Consider the following 21,185-nt stretch of genomic DNA (forward strand, 5'->3'; position numbering starts at 1 on the left):
TCCAGTGGGGAAAAATCCAGACCACCTCCCCTGGGATAGAGAAACACTATAAAGCTGTTACTTCTCCATATTCCAAGCATATTTGTTTGTTGAAAGCAATCAACTGTTTCACCATGCTAATAGCAAGGCAACAAAGAAACATCAAAAGAAAGCCCAGTCAGAGAGATGTATCAACAGAAGCCTTTCACGTTGATGACTATAAATCCATATTTACGCAATACAGTTTAAGATGATCATTATTTAATGTTTTACAACTCTAGAAGTATATGGAATTGCTGCAGTACAGTGCACATGCATCTGAGTGTTGCACGTTCACCTATCTCTGGGTGGTTGTTTAAGGATTAAATTTCTCTACACAGATTTAAGAGCTTTTACTCTATTTCTTGAACTGACAGCAGGAACAAGAGCCAGCAGAGGGCACCAGAATTGTTAGTGCTGGAGGGCTGTGCTGCTCTAGCTTGTAACTGTTAATGTTTCCAGAGTATTGCTTGTAAGCATTGCTCTAAGGGTATATTCACTGGTGATCTCAATCCCATAAATAAAAACTAGATGAAGTCTTGCTGCTTTACGATATTGGATCATTGACCATGAAATGCCTGTGATCTCTACACTTGTCCAGAAGTTACTATAAACTGAAAACCTCTAGTACCACTCAGATGAGTCTAATCACCAGAGTCCCACAAGCCCAGATTACTTTTACCCATAGGGCAAGGTCTTAGAATCACAGAATACAGGGTTCAGAAAGATGTTGTATCTTAGCTTTGTGAATCTTTTCTTTTACCCAGAAGAGTAAATGCGGTCCTTTGTTCCAGTTCCTGTGTAACTGAATCTAGAGAGTGTTATGCATACATGTATTTATGGAAACGGATGAACACCAATACATGCGCATATAATCTGAAGTACAATGCTTTGAATGTTACAAATACTTTCACTGTTTTTCTCTGTTTACCTCTTTTCTGCTGCATGTCCTGTGACCCTCCTGAAAAGGATTCTTGTTGAGCTGGAGTCATAGTACTCTGGTGCAAGGCAGAATCAGAATTTGTCCTGAAAGGAAGGCAAAAAAAATTTCTATTGTCAGTTTCTCTAAATAAAAGAATGCTTCATCTCAGATAAATGTAACCAACTCAGTAAAACCTGAACACTCTGCATTTAGAAAACGAAATCTATACATATTGCATATACCAGGCACAATTTCCTTGTGAAACAATCAATTCACAGAACAAATTAGTTCAAGTTTGAAGAGCAATTGTTTCAATAATGGGATTGAGAGGAATACAGGATAAATTGGTTGCCGTCGTTAGAAAATAATTTGACATGCTATGTTAAGATTAGGCATGATCGAATAATGCAATTTTTAAGTTGAAAGCTGCTTATACATTCTTTAGTTATACTAGTCTTTGAAAAGAAAGCATCCCTGTTTCAGAGGGAGGGAAAATGACTGGTTCAGGACACAAGTATGTTGTGGAGACAGGAACCTCCACGGTCAACACATCTCTCATGATGAACTGTCCTTCGCTTGGGAATGTAGGCCACCACTTAGGCAACTCGGCACCTCCAACGTCAGGAGCATGAGGGATAGGAACAGGCAACTCGGTGCTCCTTTCCACTTGAATGCTTGGGAGGGCAGACTAGCCAGTTTCTGCACAGTGAGAAATACCCAAGTCTTTTACAACTCAACAATTTTGGGGTATGCCTTGCAACATCTGGCAAGACTTAGCTTTAAAAAGAACACATTAGCTGACACACCTTAATTTTAAAAGCAGGTCATCTAAAAGAATTAGCATAATAGAAGAAAAAAAAATTACAGAATTCAGGAAGGCATGGCAATTCAGATGACCAGCTGCTGTGGGGAACAATAAAGGCCTTTGTTGCACACGAAAGTGATGTAGTATTAGGGAACGCAGTCCAAATACTAACACACATGCACACAATTGTGCTACTAACCTTCTCCAGCTTGTGTCTGATGGAGGCGACAGATACACAGTGCCATACGGACAGCTGTCCACGTGATTCCATCAGTTAAGGGGAAGAACACCGCTTTCCCATTTAAGCAGGAGGCCTATTTGAAATGTTTTCCTAAGAAATATTTCAAATTACCCTGTCAGAACCACTAAGCTCACATGAGAAAGGCAAGCAGAGTCCCTACGGGGAACATAGTGACTTTAAAAGGACTCTAAAAAAAAAAACATTACCTGGATTGTTGTAATGTTTGAGCAACAGGACAACCATCCTCCTTTTCCCTTTCTGAACATCTAACTCTTCCCTGAGAAGCCGTCATATCTCCACTCTCCCACTCACACATCCCCTTTAGCCACACCAAGCCAGTCTGATTGCAGCACATTTTAAGCTAGTCAGAAATAATAAGCTAATTAATTTTCACAAATGGCAAGAAGAAATAGTGCTTGGAAAACGCTAAACTGAAGAATCAACTTGTAATAAAAAGCACAATGAACTGCAAAGAATTATTCTGGTTTGGGTTTACTCAGTTCTGAGGGGAAACTCAGTTTCACCAAGACTGCCTTGCCTTTGCATCAAAGGATCTCAATCCTTCTCAGCTTCATATGTATCATTATCCCCACTTAGAGCTGAGGAAACAGAGAAAGGTAAATGCTTACTTTACAGAATAGTAGGTATTTATAGACTAGATCACAGTTCAGAAAAAGCAGATGACATTAACTGAGATGGGAAGCAACTCTGTTGACAGGTGAGGAGGGGAGGAAGAAGGGAACTGTAAAAACTGAGAACTGTGATATTGTTGAAAAGGTAGGTGTTCACTGCCAGCTCACAAACCAAAGGATATTTGTCTTCCATGTTTATCCACAGAGAGAGGGCGTCGATGTGGGGAGCCAAGACGGTTTCTGTCACGATACACTCTGTCCACCAGACCATGATGCCGAGTTGTTCGGCTTGTGTCCAACCCCGATGACTGAAAAGGAGTCTGAGAGAGACACATGAAATTATAAGCAGAAAAATACATGCACAAGCAGTCTGCCCAGAACCTATTCATATTGTACGCAAGGCTGTATTAGTCTAAGGAATGAAACTCAAAAAAGATATGGACAAGTGTAACCATGTAAATTTTTCCTCCAACAACATTTTCTCTATAGCCATGGAAAGCAATTACCAAGGCTATCTCTTCCAGATAGAGATTAGAGACAAGAGGAGGCAGACCATGCTAGACCTGCCCTCTCACAAATCAGCACTGCTCTCCAACCTTTGTATCTCTAAAATACCACAAGTGAGTGTGGCAGGGAGCCTACCGACAACTGCTGTTTCCATTCCCTCGGTGCAGCATGCAGCATGCATCCAGAAGGAACATGCTGACAACCAGAGCTTAAACTACAAGGGCAGGAGATGCAGGAAGAAGATGCACAGTGAGCCTAACATTCACCAGAACACGCCACGTTCTCTCAAAACTTCCTTTCACCCCTCCTTTCAGCATAATTATTTTAAGGGGACACTGATAGAATTAAAAGAAAAAGAAAAGCAGTTTCCTTCCTCCTCTGTCTAGAAAAAGTTACAACATCCAGTATTTTTTAATTTCCATTTCCTTCAGATTGCGAAGTGAACCTAGGTGGGTTGATTCCACCTTGAATCTTATCAGCACCGATATCTTGAGAGTGTTTACTTGTCAGCAAGTGATTTCAGAGACTGAGGACAGCACAGAAAGGACAGGGAAGATGAATTCCCAGGCTAAACTGGAAAACTTCTGCATTTTCAAAAGCCCTTCCCAGTGTATACCTGCGGGGGGCAGAGGGGGAGGAGGAAGTACCGAACAGTCAACCTCTACTCATACTTCAACAGCAATATATGGGTCTCTGGAGAAAAAAAAGCTACACAGTCTTCCACTCCTTGCCAATGTGAACAGCTTTGCTGAGTCCCTCAACACCATCTGTTTGGAAATCCAAAATTTCCTCCTCCATTCAGGTGCTGCACGTGGCAAATGCACTGTCCTGTCTGCCAAGCCATGAAACCATCTGGCTTCCACATTTAAAAAAAAAAAAAAAAAAAGAAAAGAAAGAAAGAAAAAAGATTAAACTGTCCAGCTTTGGCTGTTTAAATTATTATTTCTAAAAAGTTTTAATTTATTTTTAAATGTTTTGTTTGTAATAACTTTTAAAAGAGTCCTTCTACTATTTTAAACTCTTTTCTGTTCAGCAAATATTAGTCTCCTCTCCCTCTATGCACACACAACCTGTGTTAATATAAATGGATGCAAAGTGGCTGTGATGTTTATTTTCTCATTTCAGGGCCAACACTTTATATGCAGCAGAATATTGCTTAAGTCAACATGGGACTAGCAAGAGAGCACAGTGACTCTTTACTGCACTCTTAGCCATTAAAATCATGGTGTTTTGCTTCAGTTCCTTAGCAAGTACGACTTTCTTGTATGAAAAATTAGAAACCTCAAGTCATAGCATCTCAATTTTAAGTAATTTAAATTAAAACATGTTGGTTTAATCTCTGCTGCAAACACTAAACAACAATCTAGTTCTACCTAACTGGCACCACACAGAACTGGGAATATTTGTAATTCCAAAACAACAACAAAAGGTCTCAAATTCCTCCTCGTACTGTTGTTACATCAATTCTACCCAAAAGGCAGCAAAATTTGCAAATACATGCGTGCTTGGAAGGTCAACAGGAAAAGCAATTTCCTATGCCAGTGGTCTCAACCACAATGTTACTAAAGAAGGAAACGCCAGTCTGAAGCATACAGAATGCAGACCTTACCTGGAATTTAAAAGGAAGCCAATGCATACGAGTATACAGACAAAAAGTTAAACGCAGAAATAGTTATTTCTTAAGTTTTCTCTTTTTTTTGGCACAACTTCCATATTAAAAACACACAAAAAAAATCTAATTTGAGTGCAACAGTGGCACAAGTAAACATGGACCATGCCCTGTCACAGGGCTACAATTTATAGAGCAAGGAATTTTTGGGCAATGCTGTTCTCTGGCTTTCCAGAAACAAAGATCCAAACTGAATCCCTAACCTGCTTAGGGAAATCAGAAAAGACAACAAACACTGAGAAAATGGGTATCACCTCCAACAGGTCTGGCTTCTCTCAGCAACCATCCCATGAAACTTACTCTGGACCAAACACCAAGCAACATGCCTTCATTAAAATCCCCATCCCTGCAGGGCATGTGATACTTAACTATAATAAACAACTGTGATTAAGAAAAAAAAAAAAAAACGAACTGATCTGAGCATCAATTTTATTTGGAAAATGAAAAACTAGAACTGTTTTACTTCCTTGAAAAACATTCAAGGATTTGAGATCAGAACCAAAACTCCACAAAACATTTAAAAAAAAAAAAAAAAAAAAAAAAAAAAAAAAAGGCAGCTAAACACAGACAGGAAGGAAAAAGCTCGGTGCTCTAAAGCAACAGTGTCCCTTTAAGATTTATCAAGACATTGACTTAAGAAATAAAAGCGAGCAAGGTGGATGAGGGGGAAAGACAGGAGCAGTACCTACTGACAGCTTACATTTCAGTGCCTCCTGGTGACAAGCAGCATTTGGGTAATCATTCTGCCCTTCCGGATAGGAGTTTAACATGCAGGCTAAGTGCACATGCTCAGAGATTGCTTAAATCACAGGCCAAGACAGTGCCAAATAAACCACCGTCTGCATCAAATTAATCCCCCATAAATCATAAGTAATCACACGACAGACCATAGCAAGTCCAGGGAGTCTGTACAGGAATTATTATGCATGTTCCAAACTGGGATGCATGGCAAAACCTGTATTTATGTGACAGACCATAACTCCTTTGGAGCTGGGACGGTGAATCAAATAAATACTGTGCATACCAGAAAAAGTGTAACATGTGCCAAAATACGTATCTACCTGGGCAAACAGTACACCAGTCCTAAATACGTATTTGCACAAACCTAAATACTTGTTTACCAAAGAGACAGGAACTGCTCCAAAGGCTTCTGCCAGAGCTCCGTTGTGCTGTAAATGCAAAGAACCAAGATTCTCAGACACTAACGCTCTCACCAGAGACAACCAGACAGGCTTCACCTGATTGGCACATCGTACAAGTATCTTTTGGCAATTTCATCATATTTTAGCTTAAAATTGAAAAGCCTGGAAAGCATTCATCATTGATACAAATATATGGTTTTATTTTGTTGCTTGTCACCATACTGTTACCTGTAAAAGTATCGACTTTGGGTGTGGAGGTGTGTGTGTGAAAAAATATATAAAAACCTGGAGTTTAAGAACAATTTGTTTCCGTATCCTCCTTCAGTCATTCATAAATTTTAAAATATTCACTTTCAAGCACTCTGTTAATTTCAGGACTAGAAGAGTCTTATGTAATAACCATCAGTAATGGCCATCAAGCACAAAAATACTGAAATACTATTGCTTACAAAGAACAGTAACTATGAACCTCCTTAACAAGAAAGTAAAGACAAAAATCTTGAAGAGGCCAGATGCTTGTGGAGTGATACTAAGGACTTCATAACGTTACAAACCTCTGCACTGTACACCCTAAAGGCAACTAGATTAAAATAGACATTTGCTTCTCCTCTTGCACAAGATTCAAGCTTTCAACCTCCACAAATTCAGCTGTCTACATCTATTTCAAAAGGCATAGTTAGAGGACGTCATCAATAGTTTCTCCATATTTATTAAGTCAGCCTTCATCAGAAAACCACAAACTGCAAAATTTAATTCTTACCCCATCCTTGTGAGATGAAAATGTAAATGTTACTACTGAAAAAAGGAAAACCAATGCAGAAATTTTAATTATTTTGAGCACCCTAAATCAACTAACTATAGAAATCAGGAGTCCCAAAAGTATCCATCACCTAATCCTGTCCACTGTACAGTATCTTCTGACCAAACATGCTTACTAACAGCAAAATATTCGTATTAACACTGATCTTCTGTTTATAGTGCATTACCTCTGGAGTCACAACAGCAGGGGAAAAAAACCCCAAAACAGTACATCCCTACATTTACTTTTCAGCCAGCCCAAAGAAAAAGTGACTATTCTGATCCTGGTTTGTGTTCCATTCCCCCTTCTCCTCTCCTAAAATCCATGCATTACGCCCGTAGAACATGCATACCACCATGGAGTACCTTCTTCCACACCCCCATCTCCCAGCACTTTCCACATCCCCTTGCCTTATTTGCTTCCACTTTTGCTTTGAGTCTACAGTATCTTAGCAGAAGATTTCATTATGAATTTGGTACTGAAAACAAACAAACAAACAAAAAAAACCCCAAACACCCAAACATCACCATCATGTACGTTCACTGACAAAGAAACTGCATCGCCTCTGCATATTCTTGACACAAAAGCATCACAACCAGGGACAGGAGAACTAATATCTAACACTAGATATATACAATACAAAAGTATCCACACATCCCCCACACAACTATACTCCACTCCAAAAGAGCAAACATTTTTAAAACAGGGTGATCTGCTGAGGTCACAGTGCTATGTTCTGAACCAGCAGCTAGTTCATGGTCTCCTGTGAGTTAAAAATAGCATCCAGGCACAGCATTAATTAAAAAAAAAAAACAAAAAAACCAACAACAAAAAAACCCAACACCCTATTAAACTCACCTGGAAGGGGAGATCCATGGCACTGTTTCCAATCTGATTCACATTTGGCAGTGACCCGCCGTAGTACTGGCCACGACTCTGTCCCAGTTGCAAATATTGGGTTTTCTGCAGCTGTAACTAAAAGAAGAGGAGGAGGAAAATGTAAGGGCAACTCATTTATTTTTCAACTGTTTTAACCGACTCAAGTTGACACCATGTCCGTTATCACTGAGAATGGACAACATCTATAAACAGCATGAATTCGACTTCTGCGAGTGAATGTCAACCTTCTCCACAAAGCACGGTTGGCCAACTGCCATGTTAGGTCTTGTGTGATAGTGTAAAGTGAGGGAAGAAAAAAAATCAACTTCATAGTCATTGATCGTATTCAATTTCCAACAAATTACCACCACGTGAAACCACACGGTTCTTATGTCACCTGCTATTCTGAAAACCGTGACGTAAAAAACCCATGTCAGTCTGATCATGACTCTAGTATCAAAATTAACCAGCTGTTCATGTGTGTGAAATACAAAGAAGAAAGTCATCTTAATTTAGTATATTGAGGATACTGTTTAACCAAACATTCAACTTTTTAGCAATCTAGGTAACAGAGATGCTATAGCAAGTTGTAGCTTTCCACCACTAAATAAGTGTTCTAGTTTCTTGCACCAGGAAAAGCCCTGTAGAAAGGGCAGAGACAGAGGTTTTTAAAGAAAACCCAACCAAAGAAAAAGACCAGCAAAGAATTCCTTCCTGAACAGGTAAACATGAAAATAAATGTGACAGTCTGCAAAGTTTCAGTAAATACGAGATAACACTCTTCAGTTCTGAATGACACCTCTCTACTGAAATATTCTAGTATGCTTTCCCATAGCTGTATACATTTCTAGTGTACAAAACAGTGTGTAAGAGAAAGTTTCTTTTCTACTCAAACATCAACTTATTTTCATTGTCACTTCTGTCAGAAAACTATACTGTCTCAACAGCTCATTAGTAAGAGCTACCTTTCTCAATTTTTTAGTTTAGTGGCACCAATATTAAAAATAATTTCTCATTCAATTCTGTAATGTTCCTACTCAACACCTCTAGATTTAATACCACGCTGCCATCAAAGCCCTATTTTACACTGATAAAGCAGAATTTGCAATCACCTGAACACAACAATCCTGCTCCCAGGGATGCATCTTCCAATGACCCAAGAAACTACAACTAAGGTAGCAAAAAAATGAGCTTACATACGTAGCATCCCCTCCCACTGTGGAGGAGTACATATTTTATAATGTATGTTGTTCCTCACTAGATTTCAACTGGCTGTTTTTGCACTCTGAAATGCAAGAACATTCCTAGATTGGTAGCAAAGAATTGTTTAAAGACTAAATGTTCAGATCTTGGACTACATGCAGGTTGGTTGCTAGGTACTGTAGTGTGTACATAACAAATCTGGTTTAGTTTCATTCAAATAGATCCGAAAGCCTTCGCCTTGCAATGCCACAGTTTTGCAGAGCAAAGTTTGGAAAAGTACTAGAAAAAGCAGCATCCCCAAAACTGGATGTTTACAGAGGTTTTTTTCTTTACACTTCCTTCAAGCAAAGGAAATGGCAGGATGGAAAGGAGTGGCCCTGCCTTTACAACTTTACCACAAAGGCCCTGAGGTTGAGCAAAGATGTTTCTAGCAAAGCAAAGGAAGAGCTAGCACGTTCCGTGTTGACAATGCGACCTATGCAGAGTCCTCTGATAAAACAGTAATAACCTGAGCAGGGATGCTGAGCGGTGTTGACAGTGAAGATACCACACTGCACACTGATAGCACCAAGATAGGACAGAGAGAAAAGGGACCAGTTTGCTTATATCACGCCAACACTTCGGGATATATATAGTAAAATAGTCCCTGAATAGAGGAGGAGAAAACAAGATCACCCCAAGGAAAACAGTGCATGTATTCTTCCAACTTTAAAACTATCCCTAGGAAAGTAACTCAAATACCATTTATTCACAGAATCTCCCCTAGAAGCCACCAATTTCCAAATACATAGACAGCCAAAATTGTTATGCTTTAGCTGAGGGATTGAATTAATCCAAAACTTACAAGATGGCTCTTAGAGATGAAACCTCTCTATGGAACAGGCACTCTCAAAAGCCTCAACTATTCAGGCAGGATACCAGTCACAAAGTGGCTGATGGTTTTTTTTCTTAACAAAAGGGCAGATAAATCCCCTCAGCCCAAAGATTTATAAAATAGTCAGTGTGCCTTATCAAATCGTTCAAAAAGATCCCATCTAAAAAGCAGGAAAGGCCCGTGTCCCCCCCCCCTTTTCTTTTGACACACAATTACAATCCAGTGCTCTCTAAGCCACACATGAAATTAGAGAAATGCTCTGCACTGGTATCACTTAATGAGTCACAGCCCCTCTAACTCATAGCTGCAGATCACTAAAAGCACAATATCAGAACTAGCTGTGCTTTTTGCCTGGCCCGTACATATGTTTTTGTTGTTGAAAAAAGGCTTGCTTGGGATTTGTGCCAAACATTGAAGTAACTATTTCAACAGGTGTGGGTTTCTTTTAAAGAACCTACTATAAGGCACCCAGGGAAGGGGGGTTGCTTTATGATTTTTAATGTTTTGGCTTTCCCCAGTATATACCTACCTCAAAGCATAATGTAACAGGGAGGTCATGACCATTTGTCTTTCCACTGCAGTTAAACTTGGAAATGAGGAAACACAAGAGGTAGAGAACTCAAGCAGTTCTCAAAAATGAGCTTGTTAAATGGCTTTGCTGTAACATTAATTTTAGTAACACTACCTTCAATAAACACGTTTGGAGATCTGTGCCAAAAATAAGAAAACTGATTGCTTGTTATTGCTATCATATATCATTACACCAGCATGTAGATCTGTATTTGTTCCTCTCTTCAGCCTCCTGCCTTTTAACAGCGAGTGGCCCCCAGACTACATGGTTTATTGGAGACTATCAACAACTGCCACTTGCAATCTATGAAGATCAAGTGTAAGCAGAGCAGACTGGTTTGTTGAGCGCCTCACATCTCCAGCTTTTTAGCTGGTAAGAAAGCATTTTTAAATACTGTGACGTTAGACCATACTGTCATGCCAACAGGAGATCTCAAGCAAAATCAGTTCAAGTTTTTCAACTCAGAGGACCAGCAAAAAACCCTGCAAATTTCACTGTTATGCTTTGAGATAACTCTGGAATCTTGAGTCTTACTAAGGGGACCTGCGCATAAAGAAAAGTAGCACTAAAAATGAAAACAGACATCGGTTGTGACTAAAACGAACACTTCCTCGTTTTTCTGTACAACTACCTTGTGAGGTGAATTAAGTATATTGCACAATTTGGGGTTTGGGGATTAGGTTTGAAGGCGGGATTGTGGGGTTTTATTTTAAAAGGGAAAAAAAGCCTTTTCTTAATAGAAAAATTCAGATTACTCTTAAAATGTTAACAAGTCTCATGACAACTCTAGCTTTATCTCGTGGGGTTAGATTCAATTAGTGGCAACTTGCTTTCTATATGAATTTAGATACTGAAGTACAATAATGAATTACTTAGCATTCACCAGATATATTAATTTCTTGAACTACGAGAACTTAGTGACTCTACATTACAGCTTTTCCAGTTATGTATTATGTGGCCAAGATAATAGCTCCTTGACAGTTGAAAATATTGCTAAATATTCCAGTTCTTTCCTGAGAAAGCTTTTGGTAAGGAAAAAGCTTTTGCTTGTTAAACCATTTTATTTCTGCTTGGCATTCGTGTTCAGAAGAAATGTTTCCCAAACGACAGATCCTAACTGAATCTGTAATATTCCCTCCACCAGCATTTCTCTTATGTTACTCAAAGAAAAAAATGAAGACTTTAAGTTAAAATCCAATCTAATCGTTAAAAACCAAATACTTCTGCATAAGCAGAATAGCTGAAAATGCTCCCCAAATAAAAGGTTGACACACTGTTGATTCACCAGATTTTAAGTTATATTAAAACCAGTAAATTTCTGCGAAGGTGCAAGAGTAACAATCTGCGAGGCAGTAGCAGCATTTTTACAGCGAACAGGAAAGGAATCGTTACCTTTCCCTGTAGTAATTAGGAATTTGCAAGCAATTACATTCTTAATTCAGCTAACAGTCAAGTAATGTGACATGATCTTACTCTGGTTAATGGAACTGGACACACACAACCCTGGTAAGAAATCAAAAATATTAGATTTAACACAATTACTGACTTGCTATCAACGGAACATTCTTCCAGATACTAGCTTTTATGTGAACCCATTTATAGGCACTACCTCAATTTTTCCATTTAGATTAGGGTAAAGTTTGCTGGATATACAGCTGTGTTTGTAGGGAGAGATGCAAGTTATACAATAAAAAAAAAGAAGAGGGAAACATATTCCTAAAAGCATATCCAGTTTTCCTACAGACTTTCTAAGTGTCCAAAATATGCAGATGCGAATCAAAGGAAGCATTTATTAAAATTCAACACTTCAACTTCTCTAAATTCTTCCCCCCAAAACTCGGCAAATTACAAACTTATGGACAGAACTTAACTGTAATCAAAGGGCAAATCTGACACTGGAATTGAGTCAATCAAAATCCACTATAACCGTTTATTTTAAAATGCCCTTTTTCATACATAAAAATTTGATTCCCATAACTGTAATAAAAGGGTGGAGTGTCCGTTTGATAAAAAAACCCTAAGATATCTGATGAATACAGGAAGTAAGATTTCATGATAACTGTTCTTTTGCTGGCTTGCAGTTTCCACACCAAGCTTTCTTATAAATTTTAGCTTTTCACTTTAGAAAGCTTTCTCTTTAGCATGTTGAGGCTAATGAGCAGCAAAATGAGTAGAGATTAAAATTAGAAATGTATTATTAAAGCTTAATTGGAAATTAAATTCTGTTTAAAGGATTATCTGGAAGTTTTAGAGACTACATTATAGGTAAATCCTGTTGTTCAAATCAGTTCGAAGTTTCCCAGTTGGATACATCTGAAATTTCTCAGGAAGGCTTTCTCCTAAAGCAACCAGAGACAGGACCTGCCACAGAAAAGAATATACAGTTGCCTGGAGTTTTTAAACTGTCTGGGATTGATTTGGCATCCTCAATAATTCTTGGCATCCTGCTATTTTCTGACCTCTCCCTAGGAATGAACTCACAGTCCAACTCTTGGTAGAAAGGTCTACCTCAATGAAAAGGCACTTATATTACTATTTTTGGCCTCTCTGCAGAAGAGCCAAAGATACACAGTAGAGACCAAGTGCCCTTTTATCGTCAGAACTGGACTTTTCAAGTTACACAGGTAGGGCACCAAGAGAGAAACTTTCCACGTGTGCACACTCTGCTCTCCTGTGAGCAACCAGAAGGCAAAGAGTCTCCCAAACTACTAATCTGGCTTCTTTCTCCAACATGAAATTAAACACTAAGTCAAACAAACCCTCAAGACAAGTCAGTTACTCAGTGGAATCCCAGTGGAAGTATTTTCTTCAAAGGGAGATTTCTTCCCATTCACAATCCTCATGTTGATAAGAAAAGTAAATACAGTCTTAAAAAGAAAGACAAGTTAACATCAATTTAATGATTCACAGTTACTGCATTTAGATTTAGTGGCAATACAGCTGCTAGCTGAAAATCACCTAATTACCCATCTAACTATTAAATTTCAGAAGTTCTTGACATTTGTGTCCAAGTTACCAAAACCTATCCAACAATTGACTAACTGCTCTGACTACCAAAAGAGTTTGGCTCCCCTCAAACTAACCCTTTTCTGTTAATATTCTGAAGTTCATATTAGAATTGGAATTTTAAAAACTCTACACTTGCTACCCAACCAATTTTTAAAATTAATATACATCAAAATAACTTCTCATTTACTAAAACCACCCTCCATGAAAGCTGTCTAGAAATTATTTAATTAAATGAGGAAAGATTCACAAATCAATAAAGGAGAATGCTGGTAAGCCAAGGAAAAGAAAATTTAAATGTTAGCCACAATTTCATTAATTATAGCAGGTATTCAGCTGCCAGTCCCTCTGTACAACAACAGACCCGGACAATCTCATTAAAGTCAAGAACCTAAAATTAATATCAATAATGAGAAGACACAGAAAGTTATTAGCAGAAAAAAAGGTTCATGAGCAACAGAGAATGTAGTTTTATAATACAACCAAGGAGATCACACCATGGAGAACACAGTCCCAGTGCTCTGGCTGCTTCTTCTTTCCCAGGGAAGCTGTATAACCTTGCCCCTCTCCTTGCACCAGAACTCTTACGACCTGAAAGAAATCTGGTTAAAGATGTTGAACTAGCAGAAAAGACTTTGTGGGTTAGCTTGGTTTCTCTTAACTTGCTCACCCCACAACCAGATGAATTTTTGATAGTAGAAGGAAAACAGGAGAGAACAGCGGGAGCCAACAAAAGGGTGATTTCTTCAACATTCAGACTAACTCAGCTGTATGGTCCAATCTCACATTATGTTTCAGGGCGGCCTACTGAAGCTGATGTCTCAGCAAACCTCCTTCACTCTCATAGAAGCTGGAAGGTATGAAAAGAATGAGTCAAACAAATGACGAGAGAATGGGGCCTCATGTTACAGCAAGCCAGCATTTCTGTCCTCTCTCTGCTACCGAAGTTCCTCAAGACACTACATGAACAATTAAGGCGTTTTTCAGAGGCAATTGCTAATTTTCAGGTTACTCAACACAAAATATCGGGTGTCTGTCAAAATTACCAATTGGGGTCTAAAGTACTACTTCTGGAATCAATTGGACCTGTGCTGTGAGTGTATAAAGCACTTTAAAAACTGAAGACCTGCTGTTGGGTCTTCCTCCTGAGTACCAAGTATATCAAAATGGATATTCATAGCATCAATTTCTTCTATTTTACTGCTTGCATCTTAGTTATCCTTCTATAAAATGGGAATAATCACACCACAAAAGTATTGTAAAGATTAAGTTGTTTTTGAACTACTCAGACTCCTTAACAGTGTAAGGCACGGAGCACTACCCTGGGGGTTTAATTATCCTATCAGCAAACCAAAGTTTGACTGGTGCACTCTAAGGCCCAGAGCAATACACTGAACAATGTGGATAAATCAAGATATTTAACAGCCTCCCATTATCTATTTTTGTGCTGAAAGAGGCAGGGGTCTCGGTCTCACTAGGGGAGTGGGGAATAAATGATAAATTAATTAAAGACTATCATACTGCTCACGCAGAAGGAGATGAATGAAGATTGGAAAGACTTTTGGAATGCTTGACTTTTTAATCTATATAATGCTTTTACAGTGTGAGAGAAACTGAGAAGTTAATACTGAGTGTTTTTCTAGTTCTATCAGGTTTTTGACAATTTATTGCAAATAATTAGAGACTTCAATTATTTAGATGTTACAGATTAAAATTCACCTACACATATTATCTAATAGCTGAATAGGTGGCTAAAGAAGAGATGGATGTCTATTTGCAATTTTAGCCCTTTACTTTCATTTTCCAAGTAATTAAAAATTAGATGATGCAATCTAATAACGTCAATACCTTCCCTTTCATCTGAGCATGCACCCACAGAAGTGTGTATATGATAGATGTTCCTCTTCAATCCAAAGAATGTCCTGATAGACAGGGAAATAAACCACATGATGTAAACCCACTTCTTTTAAATTGTCTTTCAGAGCACCTAATGCTACTCTGCCTATTATAAAGAAAAAGGTGCAGTATCAGGAAACTACAGTTCAAGCTCTTTTATCAAAGACACTGATTCTCTAGAAAAAGGCTTGACCACAGAGCTAGATAAAAAAATATCTAGAATTACACAGAAGGACGCAGTCTGCTATCAGCCTGTTAAAGCTAATGCATGCTGTAGGTATAAAAAGGGAACTCTGAAAACTGCGTTCCTCTCAAAATCAGAACACGTTTAACTGTGCCTGCTGCAAAGCAAGTGACACTGTTCTTTTGCTTCTGAATAATCAACCATTCATGGCAACAACGAAAGGCGAACACGGCACACAGAGTAATGCTGGAATAGAAAGAGAGTAGCTAGCTTCTTCACAACTCTTCCTGGCTAATGGAGACAGACTACACAGATTAATTTATCAAAGAAAAAGAAAAGAGAATCCCTTGCATTTCTCTCTCATTTGGGCTGTCACAATCAGGAAGAAACACCATCAAGCCAGATTTCTAAAGTAACTTATTTCCTGCAGTTTCAAGTACTGATCCAACAGCAGCAGCGGATCCAAATGCACAGCTGTTCCTCCCAGGAAGACTGGTAAAGGAAATGAAGTCTGAAGTTTAGAGGAAAGGTATAATCCGCAGTGATAGCAGCTGCTCTGTCTGGGTCACTGGGGATTTAAAATATTCCATCATCAGCTTTGTAACAAAATGTTTTGCAATGGTTTGGTTTGTTGGTTTTTTTTAGTATGTTTTTATTTTCATAAAAGTGAAGATTTTAACACTGGCTAGAAACAGACAAGTGCGGACAAGCCGAGCAAAAGTTTCCCTTGTTGCCTCTGCCAATCATATTTGGCCTTCTAATGCTATTAGCGTCCTAGCGCAATAGATATTGCAGAGAAAAGTACTACCAAGCCAAAACAGGAAGCCAAATGTCTACTACAAACTAAGTGAAAATTACCGCGAAAAAATCCAGACATATGGTATGAACTGGATTTGAACCCATGCTTTTAGAACTGCTACATCATTGTTTACTCTTCCATCACCATAACTGTCATTTAAGTCACTTTCAAGTATTTGTTCCATTATCACATCGACAAGTCAGGACACAAACAGAAAAACTCTGCAGGCCAGCCAAACGCAGTCATTAGGAACAAAAATTCAAGAAAAGAAAAAAAATTCATTTTTGCTGCTTTCTTGGTTTTTTAGGGAAGGAATCTGTCGTAATATATTGGAATTTAGCAGCCACAAAAGAGCAACAGCTTTGTTTCTGCCATACTGAAACATTTCACAACCAACTCTTTACTCATAGCAGAGCTGCAAACACAAGGCCAGCACTGCACTTGATTTTTACCAGTGAATACCTATAGTACACTACCAAATACACTGCTGGAGGATTGAGGGTTTTCCCAATGCACTAAAATACCCACATTTTCTCAAGACTTCAGAAATTGACAACAAAACGGGAGGTGACATATTCAAGGACCAGAACCAAAGGGATTCTGCTACAGCCTGTGAGCATCCGAGCTCACATGAACTCAGTACCGGGTTCTGCACAGAGGGAAGGGGAAGCAGAATCCTCCCCCACTATTTGACAGGGCCAGAGCTTGAAATGAAACAGGACCTCCCTCCAGATGCCATGAAAAACAAACTGAGAATCAGAAGAAGGGGTTTTCATCATTAGAGTAGTGAAAACTGCTAGTCAAAGGAAAGGGGAAAGCAAGATAGCTAACTTAAGATTTTATAAACATGATTAAGCTTAAAGGTTACCTGATAGTATTACATATATGCTGCAGTTCCAGTTGCTTACCAGTAAAACTGCAAGGTCTCAAAGGGTGTGCATCTACTGAAACACCTGTGTGGGTCCCTTGCAGCTGCACAAAAGCCTCTACAAAATTAAGACAGTCCTGAATGATGCTGTGCTTTGAAAAGGAGAAAGAAGATGATGGAATAAGTTCTTATCTCCAGTGCCTATGAGAATGCTAGTCATTTGAGGATAGTATTCCTATCGGTTTATTTTTGGGACTATCTGAAACCATTCAATTTTTGCAGCTAGCACGTCCATGAAGCAAAGAACTGCAAAGGCAAAGATCGCTTTCTCTCCGTTTCGAGATGCAGCCGTTATCATAGGTTATTCCTCATCAAAAAACCATCTTGGTCACCTGGCTGATTCATGTAGTGAAGAGCAGAGAACAGGAGAAAAAGCAAACCCAAAAAGATTAGACACAGCCCTAGCCCACACAGCTGAGGTGCAAAGTGTCACTACTATAAACCAACTTAAAATAAACTTCTCCCAACTGGTAACTGTAATACTGCTTTGCTAAAAGCATTACAGTCCAGTCAAATAAATTTCATTCATAAGAGCTGAGATATATATTGATCAGCAAAGCTTAAACACGAATCAGCTGAATCCCAGCCAACTAGCGATCACTGCACTTCTAGCAGTCCAAGAGAGCCAATTATTACTCATGAGTTCATGATGTTTTCTTCACCTTCCTGTTGAAGAGATTATTTAAGACCTCAAATCACTTAACTGGATTGTTTTGTCCTGTTATGAGTCATCTACAAATTCCAAGGCACCATTAGATTCTCCTTCAGGAGCTGCAACCAACTCCCCAGATTGCCTCAGCTATAAAATTGTGAGGAAACGGGGTTATAAAAATTACACACATACTCGGAACTCTACCCCCAGATGTCTTCTAGAATTCATGTGAAAGCGAAAAGATCTCACCCCCTAACGTACACTTGCTATTTATAAACCACCCCGAATCCGCATTACACTCCAAATCAAAAATCCTTTTTCTTGTGAACCCAAAGAGAACACACCAGAATGTTTAACTTTTCTGGAGAAAGAGGGAGGGGAGAGGGAAGAAGGTAGTAGCATTTAATGCTGCAACTGGTTTTTTATTATTTATTTCTGGTTTACACCAGCAGAACTTTGAACACTGGCACTTCTTTACATATTAGCCGCATTTAACTTTCTCCAAAAAATGAACTAATATGAACTACTTGATGTTTTGGGGTTTGAGAGTGAAGAATCAGTAAGAACACACCTTGCACAATTTGAATAAATAAATAAAGTAATAATAATAAATTTTAGTACACAGGCTGTCACTCTGTGTTTAAAAACACTTTGCTATTTCTGGTGAACAAAGGTTTACTGTTTAAAACTTAACAGTCACAACTGAGTAGCAAGTAAAAACAGGATACAGCACAACTACAGACTTAAAATAGTGACTATTCTTCAGAGTTCTCCTCTATCACCGGGCAGAGCGCCAAGCTAAGCTACAATATGAACCAAACCTGATTTGCACTGCTTTTAAAAACAAACCAGATCCCATGTCAGTTCTGCAAATGCCACCCTTCTTTTCTGAAATGGTTTCAAAAAAAAAAAAAAAACAAGGCAGGCATGTATGTTGCTGATAATTCAATATAATACATCAGAGAGGACTCATACTTGAAGCTCATTGATTATTTGATATCCAGAAGGCAAAGAAGGTAAAATCTAGTGCGACGCTCTCAAAATCTATTTATTTTAATGATCATTATTAGCTAACAATGTACTTTTAAAGCAAATTCTCATTCTGAGCAGGCCAACATATCTTTTCGCTGGTTGATGGACGACACTTCAGAGAACAACGCAGAATGAGTGCCCAGTCTAAAAAAAAAAGTTCCTAAACCATCCCCATTCCTCCTATTGAAATGTCTCAGAAAAGATGAAATAAAAGCAGAGATGCCCTCATTAAGCAAGATAAAAATAGCTTTTATGTTCCATTTTTTATTTTTAGCTAAAGAATGAAAATGCAGTTATGTAACCCTACAAGTTTCATAAATTAGGAGACAAGCAGGGCATGTTTGCACTCTTTGGAGTTTATTAGCTATCAGGAGAGCACCTAACTCTGCACTGCTAGTAGCCACAAGCAGGGCTGGTTCAGTTAGAAAACTTATTGGTACAGAATAAATGTGCGATTTAGCTGCTGCCGAGGCTCACATTGGTTCACATGCAGAGAAAGCCATTTCATGATCACCTTCAGGCCGTGATACCAAGATAACACTTCACCAGTCCCCAAAACCACCATGGCTTTTGCAGCATGTTCTTCCCTCCAACAATTTCTCCCACTGCAGCTCAACCTTAAGCCCTCCTATTACAGCCCAAGAAACTGTTTGTAGCTCTTAAGATGAGGCATCAAACAATTCTCTAGGTATTAAAAATATCTGCCATTAGGGTCAAAATTCTTCGAATGCAAAAGGCTTGTACAGTGTAATCATTTCACTGCACAAAAGAAAAATCTAATTACAATGAGAAGGTCAATAAGACGTTTGAATCTGAGTAGGCTGGTGGGAACTTGTGTAATATTTAAGATACTATTTTTGCTCTTCCCTCACCAGTGGAGAAATGCCACAGAGGTGGCGAGGGGGAACAGGGTCTCATGAAATTGTGATTAGAAGACTGCAACGAGGACAATCCTTGTCCATTGCTTGTACAGACAGAACAAGGAGAAACCCGGTAACACCACTCCAATAATTGGTGGCTGCTGAATGGATGCCATGAATACAATCTACGTTAGACTTTGCAAGGAAAGAAAAAGGTAAAAAGTCAGTGTATTAAACAATCACTGTCTTCCCTTTTGCCACTGAGGTTGGTTTTTTTTCCCCTTAATCCAGTTTACGGATCTCAAAACACCACTTAAGGACTCCAGAGCTAGAAAAATCTTCTGCACAGCTTCACATTGCAACAAGACGCTGCTTCCACAACAGGTCTAAAGAGGCACCAATGTACACAAAGGTCACAAATACCTGATACACTCTCCGAGTTGAGAACTATCACCATTTGCCTGAAAATACATGTATTTTGGAAAATCAACTCAAATTCCCTCCCTTTTGAGACTTTGGCCGTCCAAGGAAAATAGTCCTAACATGAATAGTAATAGTTGGGTATCAAAATGAGTTGAAAATTCATCTAACAGAACTGCAGTCTGCCATTAACACATCTTACTACTATGTAGTCATAAGTAACCATACTAAAAAACACAAGCAAGTAGCCCAGCAGGGATATCACAGAGGCTATTTTCCCAGTCGTCAAGAAATGTGATAGACCAAGCAGGCAAGAAAGTAAAATACACATTGAGAAAAACTGCCTGTAATATACAGACTTTTAGACATGGATCGTGAAGTGCTGTAGAATTATTAAAGCCTAAAGCCAGAACACATCATTTCATTCTCCTCTACTTCATTATTTAAGACCCATTTTTTGTGGGTATGCGTTGTCGTTGTTTTATTGCAAAGAATTGTTCTGGTACAAGGGGAAGAATTTTCAGTTCCCAAGAAATAATTTGCAAAACAAGACTAGATTATCAACACTCAGTTACGACTTTATAATTTATAAAGTACCAATGAGATCATACAAAAACATCCTTGGTTAACAAATACGCACTTTTGCAATGCTCATTTGGCTCAACAAGTACTAATGGAGATCTTGACAGAAATCTGATTCCTGGGTATCACTTACACAGCACTAAACATGCTATGCAAATCATTTAAAACAAATCAGAGCTACATTTTAACTATTAACTCCTACACACGATCAGATACACTGATCTTAGCTAATGAGTTAGTAAAGATTCACAAGTTTGGCTACCACCTCAAGTTTACACCAAAGCCTTTGGGACTGCATTTGTTTATCGAAATGCAAGTAGTTTAAACCAAAAGACAAAAAGGGAAGCAGCACTGAGGTCACAACTGGTCACCGTCACAAAATGTACACTGCTGCAAGCTTATGTTCACAAAAAATCTACCAGATTTAGACAGCTTGCTTCTTGTCACCCACTTACTCCAATCCTGTCAGCTACCATGTACCCTCGACTACAAAGCAACAGCTACTCCAGCACATCTACAAAAACACCGGGGTAAAATTCCAGCCATCACAACCAGAAATGTTAT

General features: G+C 38.7%; 1 protein-coding gene across 5 annotated transcripts in view; it reads right to left on the reverse strand.

Moving 5' to 3' along the window:
- Window positions 1-21,185, reverse strand: part of CRTC1 (CREB regulated transcription coactivator 1) — a 53,284-nt gene that overhangs the window by 25,107 nt on the left and 6,992 nt on the right. For 4 of the 5 annotated variants that reach the window (XM_075037892.1, XM_075037891.1, XM_075037890.1 and 1 more), the window contains exons 2-6: window positions 7,594-7,710; window positions 5,916-5,963; window positions 2,801-2,938; window positions 1,945-2,006; window positions 950-1,044 (exon numbers count right to left, since the gene is read on the reverse strand). In XM_075037892.1, the coding sequence (XP_074893993.1) occupies window positions 950-1,044; window positions 1,945-2,006; window positions 2,801-2,938; window positions 5,916-5,963; window positions 7,594-7,710 (460 nt within the window). The remainder of the gene's footprint in view (window positions 1-949; window positions 1,045-1,944; window positions 2,007-2,800; window positions 2,939-5,915; window positions 5,964-7,593; window positions 7,711-21,185) is intronic. The other variant, XM_075037889.1, reaches the window with a different exon arrangement.

The sequence above is a fragment of the Buteo buteo genome, chromosome 10, assembly GCF_964188355.1.
Source record: "Buteo buteo chromosome 10, bButBut1.hap1.1, whole genome shotgun sequence".
In the NCBI taxonomy this organism is placed as follows: Eukaryota; Metazoa; Chordata; class Aves; order Accipitriformes; family Accipitridae; genus Buteo; species Buteo buteo.